The 12,235-nt window shown below is 55.6% G+C and overlaps 2 protein-coding genes and 2 non-coding genes across 4 annotated transcripts in view; all 4 read left to right on the top strand.

The window, feature by feature from the left end:
- The first annotated feature begins 6 nt into the window (after nt 1–6).
- Nucleotides 7–1,279, top strand: RPS11 (ribosomal protein S11). The gene is made up of 4 exons (XM_005431039.1): nt 7–64; nt 233–308; nt 749–878; nt 1,121–1,279. Exons 3-4 carry the CDS (start codon nt 763–765, stop codon nt 1,242–1,244), a joined length of 240 nt encoding a protein of 79 aa, XP_005431096.1. The 5' UTR covers nt 7–64; nt 233–308; nt 749–762; the 3' UTR covers nt 1,245–1,279.
- LOC115949076 lies at nt 392–475 on the top strand. The gene has a single exon (XR_004082732.1). It is a non-coding gene; the product is annotated as a small nucleolar RNA SNORD35 (small nucleolar RNA).
- On the top strand, nt 947–1,036 carry LOC115949077. Its single transcript, XR_004082733.1, has one exon. It is a non-coding gene; the product is annotated as a small nucleolar RNA SNORD35 (small nucleolar RNA).
- A 10,438-nt stretch (nt 1,280–11,717) lies between the features above and the next one.
- The window catches only part of LOC102037242 (olfactory receptor 52H1-like), a 13,578-nt gene continuing 13,060 nt past the window's right edge, over nt 11,718–12,235 (top strand). Inside the window, exon 1 of the mRNA XM_031065350.1 lies at nt 11,718–12,227. Within this exon, the coding sequence (XP_030921210.1) occupies nt 11,787–12,227 (441 nt within the window). The 5' untranslated portion in view covers nt 11,718–11,786. The remainder of the gene's footprint in view (nt 12,228–12,235) is intronic.

The raw sequence follows: 12,235 nt of genomic DNA, 5'->3' as shown, positions 1-12,235 counted from the left end.
CTGCAAGGAGAAGTTGCCCCGCTACTACCGCAACGTGGGGCTCGGCTTCAAGACCCCCAAGGAGGTGAGGGGGCCTGGGCTGGGGGCCCTGATGTGGGTGTGGTGTTTTGGGATGGGTCAGTGGTGGCCTTGGCAGTGCTGCTGGGACTCGTGGCCTCTGGTGGCTTTTCCCCACGTGTCTGAGTGCTCTCTGGGTTGTGTGTGCCCAGCTGACACCCACCTGTCTCTGCAGGCCATCGAGGGTACCTACATCGACAAAAAGTGTCCCTTCACGGGCAACGTCTCCATCCGGGGCCGCATACTCTCAGGTGAGCTGGAGCATCCCCAGAGGAGTGCTGAGGCAGGTGTGGGGCAGGTAACCAAGGTAACCCACCCCCGAGGGTCCTGGAGCTGCAAATGATGGCAATCTCACGATGGTCTGCCGAGCCCGTGTGGGCCTGACGACACTGCCACATGGCTGTACTGATGCAGGTGACGGGACCAGGTGTGCTGAGGGCACGTGGGGCGGGATGGGGGCTGGTGGGGTGGGGTGGGAACTGGTGATGTGGGGAGCGTTAGGAGGTGTATCAGAAGGGTTTGGAGAAGAGCCATGGCAGGGTTTGTAACAGAAATGGGGAGGCTGTGGGCTGGCACTGAGGGCCAGTGAACAAGGAGAGGTTCCTGGAGCTGGTGCCTGTTGCTGCCAGGTGCCACAGGGATCCTGGCAGTGCCCTTGCAGCCCCTCAGGTGCGTGTCCCCCGTGTTGCAGGTGTGGTGACCAAGATGAAGATGCAGCGCACCATCGTCATCCGCCGCGATTACCTGCACTACATCCGCAAGTACAACCGCTTCGAGAAGCGCCACAAGAACATGTCCGTGCACCTGTCCCCCTGCTTCAGGTGTGTGCTGGCCCTGGGCTGTCCCCACCTGGCGGGACACAGCCTGTCCTCACCTGGAGCCTGCTCACAGGTTATGATGTTCAAACTCACGATGGTCTGCAGAGTCCCCCGGCTGAGGGGCTGCTGACAATGCCTCTGGCATCCACTGAACCAGGGCATGTTCCAGGCACTGGCTGTGCCCCGAGGAGGCTCTGAGGGCCACGTGAGCCCCAGGAGCTCCCTGACCCCCGGTGTCATTGCAGGGACGTGCAGATCGGGGACATCGTGACGGTGGGCGAGTGCCGCCCCCTCAGCAAGACCGTGCGCTTCAACGTGCTCAAGGTGACCAAGGCTGCGGGCACCAAGAAACAGTTCCAGAAGTTCTGACACCTGTGGGAGCAATAAATGTTGGGAAGGTGGAACCCCCTGTGTGTGAGCTGAATGAGCTGTGTGTGGTGCAGCCTGGGACCGGTGGCGTGTGGGCTCAGGTGTGTGCTGCTGGGACGCAGGTCAGGGCACAAGGGGACACTGCAGCTGCTCTTGTCCCCTGCTGTGCCCCAGGTCAGTGCTGGTTTGTTCTGGGCTGTGTCTGCCTTCCCAGTGCTGCGGCAGGTGCTGGGTGTGCGTTTGGTAATAATTCAGAACGTGCAGTCACCCGCTGGTGACAGGGACAGGTGTGGCCCTGAGGGCCCTTCTGAGCAGCAATGAGGGGTTCAGCACTGGTGGCAGCCCCTGGGGCCAGCTCTGGCAGTGTCACCTTCGCACTGGAGTGTCCAAGGCCAGGTTGGACAGGACCTGAAGCACCCTGGTCTCGTGGAAGGTGTCCCTGCCCGTGCAGGGGGGTGGAACTGAGTGTGCTTTAAAGGTCCCTCAGCCCAAACTGATTCCATGACCTCTGGCTGCCTCACCTGCTCCAGGTGAGCCCCACACCTTTGGCTGTGGGCTGGAGCTGTAGCTCCAGGGTGGAGCTGGTGCCACTCCTCCTGCTCAGACTCCTGAAAGAAAGCTCAGCGTTTGAGACAAGTTCACACAATTCCCAGCAAATTCAGATTTTTGGTGGCATCCATGCCTGTGTTCCTGGTCCTGCCAGAACCATGGGACTATCCCGTGTTTGCCCTGGCAATCAGGGAGCAGTGCAAGGGACGTGGTGTCCAGGCATGAGCAGGAGAGTTTCCAGTTGGCTGGGGGGTCCTACTGGTGTCCAGTGCCAGGGGTGCCCTGGGGCTCATCCCTGGGTGTGCCTGGGGTGCCCTGGGGTGTTCATCCCCCACTTCTGAAGCTCGTGGAACTGCCCGAGTTGGAAGGGACACACAGGGACCGTTGGATCCCTGTGCCCTACCTGTCACCATGGTCTCAGGAACATTTCCCAGCTTCAGCCTCGGGTGATGTCACTGCCTGGGGCATGAAGCTCCTCCAGTTGGGATTCAAGGGGAGCACAGGGTGTGGGAGAAAAGAGGACATGGAAAAAGGGGGCACAAGGTGTCCATCAGCCATTCCCTGGGACCCTGCCTGGGTGAGACCCCCCGCTCCTGAATGGGGGCAGCTAAATCCCTCCAGAACTGCACCCTGTGAACCCCCAGCACTGAGACCCCAAGCTGCTGGTGCCACCAGCGCTGTGTGTCCCACAGCAGGGCACTGCAGGACCAGGTTCACGCCCAGCTCCTTCCCGAGCGTGTTCTCCGGGCAGGGATGGAGCTGTGGGCAGCAGCAGCTCTGTGGTGCACCTGGGTTACCTGAGCCTGCTGTCCTGGGGGCTCCCAGAAGGGTGGGTGGGTCCTGCTGCAGTCTGGGGGGTTTGGGAGCACTGGCCTTGTGAAAACCTCATTCGTGGTGATTCCTGTGGCGGGGCTGTGCCCTCAGCTGCCCTGGGCTGACCCTTCCTGGGGCCAAACGCCACTGGGGTTTTTCTCTGGGGCATTTGGGATGCTGGGAATGAGTCCTGACGCCAGCCCAGGGACACCTTTACCTGAGGTCAGAGCCAGGTGAGTGGTGCTGTGCAGCCTCGTGTCCCTGTCCTACCTCTCCCCCCATTCCCAGCACCCCTGGCCCATGTTCCTGGCCCATCCTCATGGTTCCTGTGCTGCCTCTCCTGGTCCCAGCACTCCTGTCCCGTGTTCCTGTCCCTCTCCCCCGTTCCCAGCAGCCTGGTGGTGCTGGGTCTCTGGGGCCCCTGTGTGTCAGTGTGTGACCCTTCCCAAAGCTGCAGTGCCCATTCCCAGGGGGAGCCAGGTCTGGTCCAGGGGAGCCCCAGGAGCCCTGCAGCACTGAGGTTTGTGGTGTTTTTGTGGTGTTTGCCCTCACAGTTCCCACATGGAAGCCGCCAGGGCCAGGACAAAGCAGAAGCTGCTTGGAGCCTGCGTCCCTCACACCTCAATGCCCAATTATTTTCTGCTTGGGAGATTATCCCAAGCCTTCATCCTGGAGTGATTAGTCCTCCTCCTGCACTCCCTTAAGCAGATTTACCTGGCTAATGCGCCTCCCCTGTGAATTACCCCAACAGGCTGGTTTTTAACCCCAAACTGTGATTTTAGCAGGGTGTCTGAGCTGGGGGGGGCTGTGTCACCCCTGCTGGGAGCTGTGGGTCCCTGATGTCCCTGCTGCACCCCCACAACTGGCACAGGGACAGCTCATGTTAAAAGCTTTCCCTCTTAATCCATTCCTAATCCCTCCTAAACCCTCATGACATGCTCAGAGCTGCTGGATTTGGGTTTTTTCAGCTCCCAGCAGTGGTGAGGGGAGTGATCTGTGTCCCCTTGGGGACCCCCTTTTCCCACTCCTGGGTTTTACCTTCTGCTAAACGAGGCACCAACCCCTTCGTGTGGCAGGAGTGGGGCACTTTGTCCTTTCCTGCTTTGCTGCAGAGCAGGAACTGCTGCCTTTGGGGCTGTGGGGATGGGAGGATGCTCCGGCACAATCCATGTCCCTGGAGACCTGCCTGGCATGGGAGAGCCAGCCTGGCTGATCCATGGCCCCAGAGAGCTCCAGCCTGGCACAGCAGAGCCAGCCTGGCTGATCCATGGCCCCAAAGAGCTCCAGCCTGGCACAGCAGAGCCAGCCTGGCTGATCCATGGCCCAGGATCTGGTGGCTGTTCCTTTGCCCTGGCTGTGGCCCTGCCAGCCTGGAGCAAAGCCCCCCTTCCATCACCTGAGGGCTCACATCGTCAGCCTCATCCCCACCCAGCTCTCTCCAGGCTGGCACATTTTGGAATGAATTCCCCTGCCAGGCAGCTCAGTTACCGTCAGTGCTTTTGCTCCAGCTGCCAAGGGGCTCCTGGTGCTCTCCCTGCCACAAAGTGGGAATTTGCCTCCCTTGGGCTGACCATGGCACCTCTGCTTTCAGTCCAGAGTTCCCAAATGCAGAGACATCTGTGCATCTAAGGGGCTCCTGATTCCAAAGTGGAGCTCCCCAATTCTGATTTGACCAAGATGGGAGGGACCTTAAAGTCCACCCAGGGCCACCCCTGCCATGGCAGGGACACCTCCCACTGTGCCGTGTCCAGCCTGGCCTTGGGCACTGCCAGGGATCCAGGGGCAGCCCCAGCTGCTCTGGGCACCCTGTGCCAGGGCCTGCCCACCCTGCCAGGGAACAATTCCTCATTGCCAAGATCCCATCCAGCCCTGCCCCCGGGCACTGGCAGCCATTCCCTGGGTGCTGTCCCTGCAGGCCTTGTCCCCAGTCCCTCTGCAGCTCTCCTGGAGCCCTTCAGGCCCTGCCAGGGGCTCTGAGCTCTCCCTGGAGCTTCTCCTCCCTAGGCGAGCACCCCCAGCTCTCCCAGCCTGGCTCCAGCTCCCTGGCTCCTCTGGGCTCTCTCCAGCAGCTCCAGGTCCTTCCTGTGCTGGGGAAAACCCAAAAGGCCTGGGATTCACCCATCAGCTCTTTCTGGGCTCCATCTGCCCCATGGGTCCCCTCTGGCCAAGACCCTACCATGTCCCCCTGAGCTCTCTGGGGTGGCCCCTGGAGGTGTTTGAGGAAGGGTCTGAGGAAGGGTCTGCCCCGAGGCAGTCTCTTGCCCAGGCTTTCAGCCTGCCTGCCATCTGCCCACTGAGAAGTTATGGATTTCCCTCTCTTGGAAGCACCCACAGCAATCTTTTTCTCCCACCCCAGTCTGGCTGTGGTGCCTCCCCTCTGCCCTCCTTTGGCCATCCAAGCTGCAGCCTGCCTTGGCCGCCCCTTCCAGCTCTGTCCTGCTGTGTGTCTGTCCTGCTGTGTGTCTGTCCTGCCATCGAGGTTTGCTTCTCCTGGCACTGAGTCCAGCTCTCCACAGGGGCTGTGTGCTGGCTCTGCCCCAGCAGCTCTAGGGAAAACCAGGCGTTGGGAGACATAGATATTGGGCAAAATAGATACTAGAAAAGAATTCTTTACTGAAAGGGAGCTCAGGGCAGGGGCTGCCCAGGGAGCTTTGCAGTGCCCATCCCTGCAGGTGTGCCCTGGAGGTGGCACTGAGTGCTCTGGGCTGGGGACAAGGTGCCCATGGGGCACAGCTGGCACTGCATGGGCTGGCAGGGCTGTGCCAGCCCCGGGGATTTGGGGATTTCAAACCCCAGCTGTGTTTCAGTTCTGGGCTCCCCTGAGCCACTGAGCTCCCGTGGCTGCTCTGGGGTCTCTGAGCTCTCTGCTGGAGCACAGCTGTGTGTGTTCCATTATTTCTGGAGGAATTCACTCTGCAAGCCCAATCTGAGCCGTGGCTGTGCAGCTCCTGCCTCTCTCAGTGGAGTTCTCGGTGTCTCACCCCCGTGGCCGTGGCTCCTTTGTGCAGCTCCTGGCAGAGCTCCCCTGCTCTGCCCCAAGGCTGCGCCTGCTGCCCTGCCCAGCCCAGGGCCAGGAGCTCCCTGGTGGGGTTTGTGAGCTGCTTTTGTGAGCTCTGGGGAGCTGCTGCCCAGCCCAGGACAGCTGTCGTGCAGCATCAGTCAGGAGGGTAATTACATGCCATCATCTGTAATTATGTGTAATTCCATGCCATTCCGTGCAATTCTTTGCCATTTTGGTGACAATATGTGCTGTGCTGGGTTCAGCCTGTGCCGAGTCAGCCTTTCCCCGGCCAGGGACTCTCCCATGGGAATTCCTGACCTTGCCGTGGCCTGGAGACCTCCACGTCCCCCTCCCCTCGCTGTCACCACAGCCACCCCCTTGTGTGTGTGACCCTTGGACAGGGTCCCTGGTGGCCCTGGCAGGGCTGGGGGAGCCGCTGGGCTCTGTGCTCCCAGAGGGGGTGAAAAACACCAATCGCTTGTTTTAAAATTGTAAAAGTTTAATAGTAATAAAATGGTTATAAAAATAGTAATAAAAATTAGAGTAATAATAATTTGGACAATTTAGATTAGGACAATATGAGACAATAGAAACAAAGAGTTACAGACAGCCCGGGTACCTTTTCTGGGCAAAATAAACCCAAAAAGGACCCATGTTAACAGAGGATTAACCCTTAAAAACAACAGCCTGTTGCATATTCACACAGCTCATCCATGATGCATAAATTCCATTCAAACACAGGATTCTGTCTGGGCAGTGCCAGCTTCTTCCTCTGAATCCTGACGGCGTCTCAGGGCTGAGTGAGGCAGGAAGAAGTTCATTTCTTCTGATAATGGAGCAATGAATTCTCTTTCTCTGAAAGATTCAGGTGTCCTGTGGCTGCTGTCTCACTGCGAGTCCTTTCTTTAAAAACAATCATACATAGAATAGTCTCTATTTTAATATTTTGTTACAACCTAAAACTCTAACACACTACAAAAAAATTATACAGCATAACTTTCTAACATAACACATATAATATTCATTTTAATGTTTGCGAAAAACCAATAATAAAATATGCATTTTTCACAGGGGGGGGGACCAAAGGCTGGACTTGGTGGCCTCGAGGGTCTTTTCCTCCCTCAGAGCCCCTGGGGGCTCCGGGTGTGGGGCAGCAGCTGCTGCAGCTCAGGTGCCTCTCTGCCCACCCCGTGCAGCGCTCTGGGCTCTGCGCTGCTCCCACAGCCCTGCTGCCCTGCGGCAGTGTGAACAGCGCACGTTCTACGGCTCCGCGCAGATGTTTACTCTGTGTATTTTGTTGTATTGATTAGTAGTGCTGTATTGACATTTTAATGGTATGGTAAATGCAGTTTTGTAGTTAAAAGGTAACTTTTGTAGTTAAAATAGGAACTTTGTATGTGGGATATTTTTTAAAGAAAGGAATGAGGTACTCACACCAGACAGCAGCCACAGGACACCTGAATCTTTCAGAGAAAGAGAATTTATTGCTCCATTATCAGAAGAAATGAACTTACTCCTGCCTCACTCAGCCCTGAGACGCCGTCAGGATTCAGAGGAAGAAGCTGACACTGCCCAGACAGAATCCTGTGTTTGAATGGAATTTATGCATCATGGATGAGCTGTGTGAATATGCAACAGGCTGTTGCTTTTAAGGGTTAATCCTCTGTTAACGTGGGGCCTTTTTGGGGCTGTGCTGCCCAGAAAATGTACCCAGACCATCCATGATTCTTTGTTTCTATTGTCTCATATTGTCCTAATCCAAATTGTCCAAATTATTATTACTCTAATTATATTGCTATTTTTATAACCATTTTATTATCATTAAACTCTTTAAAATTTTAAAAAGAAGTGATTGGTGTTTTTCACAGGCAGAGAGGGCAGTTAATTGGAACAATTAATTAGCTAGATAATTAATTGCCTGCTGCTTCTGCATGAGGCACTTAATTGTCTATTTATTTATTTATTTAGCTATTTAGCTATTGGCTTGTTATTTATTTAGTTATTCAGTAAATTCATTAGTTAATTACCAATGACTTTAATAATTTAGTTATTCTGGAAATGAATCAATTACTTAGTATTGTAATTATTTAGTTTTTCAGTAAAATCATTATTTTACCTGCAGCCACAGCCCAATCTCTGTCACCCCAGCAATGCCAGGGATCCCCCACGAGCCACCACAGAAATCACCAGGGCGGCAACAGGGAAATTCCTGCAGCCAGCCTCCTCCTCCTTCTGGGCTGGGAATGCCCTGGGGCCGAGCCAGCTCGGCTCCCGGATCGATGGGAATTGCGGGATTTTGGGTGTGACACTGGGATGGGAATTGCGGGATTTTGGGTGTGAAATTGGGATGGGAATTGCGGGATTTTGGGGTGTGACACTGGGATGGGAATTGCGGGATTTTGGGTGTGAAATTGGGATGGGAATTGCGGGATTTTGGGGTGTGAAATTGGGATGGGAATTGGGAGATTTTGGGTGTGAAATTGGGATGGGAATTGCGGGATTTTGGGGTGTGACACTGGGATGGGAAGTGGGGGATTTTGGGTGTGAAATTGGGATGGGAAGTGGGGGATTTTGGGTGTGAAACTGGGATGGGAATTGCGGGATTTTGGGTGTGAATTTGGGGTGGGAAGTGGGGGATTTTGGGTGTGAAACTGGGATGGGAATTGCGGGATTTTGGGTGTGAATTTGGGGTGGGAAGTGGGGGATTTTGGGTGTGAAACTGGGATGGGAATTGCGGGATTTTGGGTGTGAATTTGGGATGGGAAGTGGGGGATTTTGGGTGTGAATTTGGGATGGGAAGTGGGGGATTTTGGGTGTGAAACTGGGATGGGAATTGCGGGATTTTGGGTGTGAATTTGGGGTGGGAAGTGGGGGATTTTGGGTGTGAAATTGGGATGGGAATGTCCCCCCTGTGTCCCCAGGCTCAGGGGCAGGAGCAGTGCTCAGGGGGACTGGGGCAGCCCAGCATGGCTGGGGAAACTGAGGCAGGGTGTGCAGGGCGGTTCAGGCCGGGTGTGGGGATGATGCAGCCCCCGTGCCTGGGGGGTTAAGAGCCCTGAGGGCTGGCACTGCGGGCACGGGCAGTGGTGCCCTGGCAGTGCTGGGGAGTGTGGCTATTCCATGATTCCACGATCTGCAGGGCTCAGTGGGCACCCCTGGCCTGGCTGTGATGCACAGGAGGAGGAGGAGGAGGAGGATTGATGCTGTTGAGTCAGGGATGGAAAGAAAGACTCCATCTTCAGGTGCATCAGAAGGCTCAAGAAGAATCTTTATTTGCAATCTTTATTAGAGTTGTTTTGACTTATTGGCCAGTTATGGTCAAGCTGTGTCGGGGCTCTGGAAAGAGTCACGAGTTTTTCATTATTATCTTAGTGTTAATGATTTTGTGGGTTAATGATCATTTAGTGGATTGTTGATTTAATCAATGATCCTCCCGGTAATTATAATCACGGTGGTCCATCAGTGCCCACGGGGTGGGGTTAGGGTTAATAATGATTTCGTGGGTTGTTGATTTGATAAATGATCCTTATTGATAATTATAATTGATAAATGATAATTATAATCAGGATGGTCCATCAGTGCCCGTGGGCTGGGCTGGGTGGCAGAGGGGACCCGGCACCTTGAGGGGATGCTCAGGGAGGTTCCAGCAGTGCAGTGAGACGATTGTCACCTGCTGCGGGTAAAACCCTCAGACATGCACGGTGCCCTGGATCCCAGGTGTGCCCATCTCCTGCTCAGCTCTCCCAGCCCGGCCCGGGGTCCGGTGCCCCAGGAGAGAGGAAAATCACTTGCAACGCAAATGCTGGGAGAGCAGGAAATGCCTCAGCGGGAGCGTTAGCTGCTGTTAATGGTTAATGCGCCGGCAATTTAAGCCTGCCCGGTGCCGGGGCGATGCTCGTGCCCAGGTGTGCGGAGGAAGGATCGGTACCCAGCGCGGGCGCTCCCCCAGCCGGGGGGCGGCTCCTGTCCCCAGCCGGAGCTGGCCCTCGGTGAGTCCTTGTGTGCCCAGCCCCGGGCTCCGGGCAGCGATTCTGCTGAGGAGGCTGAAGGGAGCGCCGCGGTGTGTGAGAGGAATAGATTTCCATATTGCTGGGAAGCGGAGGTGGAAAGCCCCGCTGAGCTGCTCTGTACCCACGCACACTCCCGGGCTGGGGCTGGAGCCTGGGAACGCGCCCAGGCCGATTGAATCCCCTGCTCTGGGCCCACGCCGGCTCCATCCACCCGGGTGACGCGGGTCAGCAGCTGGAAGAGGCGACTGCACAAATATTTGCCATGAGCTGAAGGTCTTTCCTGGCCTGAGCCGTGTTTTCTGTGGGCTTTTGGTTCAGGGAGCTGAGAGTCCTTAATGGAAGCGCTTAGAAATGCAAACACGTCTGGCTCGGGTACCTGCTGCTCGCCAGGAAAGTAAATCAGGCTGCGAGAAGGGAAGGTTTACCTTTGGTCCGAATCGGACTGGTTTTCCTCCATCCCAGCCCTGGCCTGGAGCTTTTCTGATGTATGATGGAGCTTACACAGGGGTAAGATGGGGGAGGCTCATAGACCCGGCAGTCCTGTGGTGGGATCTCCTCAAAGCCCTTCCCAAGGCAGGAGGATTTGCAGCTTGGCTGGTGTGCATTATTCAGATCCCCAGAGATGCCCTCAGGCCATCAGTCATGGGACGGTGCTTCCAGGTGGGGAGCCCAGCTCCGGCTGCCCCAGCGCCTCAGGAGCCGGGACAGCTGAGCTCGGAGCCTGCAGGGGCTCCAGGGCCAGCGCAGAGCCCTGCACTGGGGCTGTCCCCTGGGGTGTCTCTGCTCTGGGCCAGAATCTCTTTGTCCGGGGATCGCTCTGTGCGGTCCACCATGTCTGTGCCCCTCTTAATGAAGGAGTGGAAAAGGAATGAAGCAAAAGGAGGAAAAGAAAGGGCTCCCTCTGCTCAGAGCCAGGCTGGGAGGGCTGGGGCTGTTCAGGCTGGAGAAGGTGACATTGGAGCCCCTTCCAGTGCCTCAAGGGGCTCCCAGTGAGAAGTGTGATGGGTGGCACAGCCCTCAGAGGCGCAGCTGGGTGTCAGTCACATCCCAGACACTGCCCAGCATGGTACTGGGGAAGGATTTATCCCTGTGTTTGGGGTTTTACAAGGAGCTTCGGTCTGAGCAGGGTGAGAAGTGTGTCATTGCACCTCCCTGGAGGAACCTGCGGTGCCACCACAGACACAGCTCTGTGTGCGCTCACAGATGGAGCCACTGGCTGGGACAAGGCTGAGGGTGACTTCTATGACTGTTTCTATGACTTTTACAAGGGTTTTGTGGCAGTGGATAAAGCAGAGCTGGGAAAAGGCCTGGCCTGTTTAGCAGGGGGAGGGCAGAGATGTTTTCCTTCCAGCCACGCCCGGTAGCACTGGCAGGACAAACAGGGTCCTTTGTGCAGAACACAGTGAGGCAGGGCACCCCTTGGGGCGGAAGGCAGGAGCCTTGTCACCTGTGAAAAATTGATGTATTTTATGATTGGCTTTTCGCAAATATTCAAATGAATATTATATGTGTTGTGTTAGAAAGTTATGCTGTATTAATTCTCTTAAGTAGTGTGTTAAATGTAGTTTTAGGTTATAACAAAATGTTAAAATAGAAGCTGTGCTATATGGGATATTTTTTTTAAAGAAGGGCCTCGCAGTGAGATAGCAGCCACAGGACACCTGAATCTTTCAGAGAAAAATCATTTATTGACCTCTTATCAGAAGAAACGAACTTCTTCCTGCCTCAAAGGCGCTGTCAGGATTCAGAGGAAGAAGCTGGCACTGCCCAGACAGAATCCTGTGTTTGAATGGAATTTATGCATCATGGATGAGGTGTATGAATATGCAACAGGCTGTTGTTTTTAAGGGTTAATCCTTTGTTAACAGGGGTCCTTTTCTGCCCAGAAAAATGTACCTGGACGTCTGTAACTCTTTGTTTCTATTGTCTCATATTGTCCTACTTCAAATTGTCCAAATTATTATTACTCTAATTGTATTGCTATATTTATAACCATTTTATTACTATTAAACTTTTAAAATTTTAAAAGGAAGTGATTGGCTTTTTTCACATCACCTGTGTCCCGCTTTGCAGCATCTCTCAGGTGCAAAGCCAGGCTCACAGGGGTGGTTTGTCCCTTCTCCTTCCTGCACAGAGCCGGGTCAGGCCGGGCCTGAGCCTGGCAGCGCCATGTACGAGCTCAACGAGAGCAGCTTCGACCCCATCACCTTCGTGCTGACGGGCATCCCGGGCATGGAGGAGTCCCACATCTGGATCTCCGTGCCCTTCTGCCTGATGTACCTCACCGCCGTGCTCAGCAACCTGCTGCTCCTCTTCCTCATCGCCACGGACCGCAGCCTGCACGAGCCCATGTACCTGTTCCTGGCCATGCTGGCCCTCTCGGACCTGCTGCTGTCCACCACCACCGTGCCCAAGATGCTGGCCATCTTCTGGTTCGGCGCCAGGGAGATCTCCTTCGACGCCTGCGTCACGCAGATGTTCTTCACCCACTTCAGCTTCATCGTGGAGTCCTCGGTGCTGCTGGCCATGGCCTTCGACCGCTACGTGGCCGTGTGCGCCCCGCTGCGCTACGGGGCCCTGCTGACGCCCTCGGCCATCGCCAAGGCGGCGGCGGGCCG

This window comes from Geospiza fortis, unplaced genomic scaffold, assembly GCF_000277835.1.
Source record: "Geospiza fortis unplaced genomic scaffold, GeoFor_1.0 scaffold370, whole genome shotgun sequence".
Classification (NCBI taxonomy): domain Eukaryota; kingdom Metazoa; phylum Chordata; class Aves; order Passeriformes; family Thraupidae; genus Geospiza; species Geospiza fortis.
This window is presented reverse-complemented; position numbering and strand designations above follow the sequence as displayed.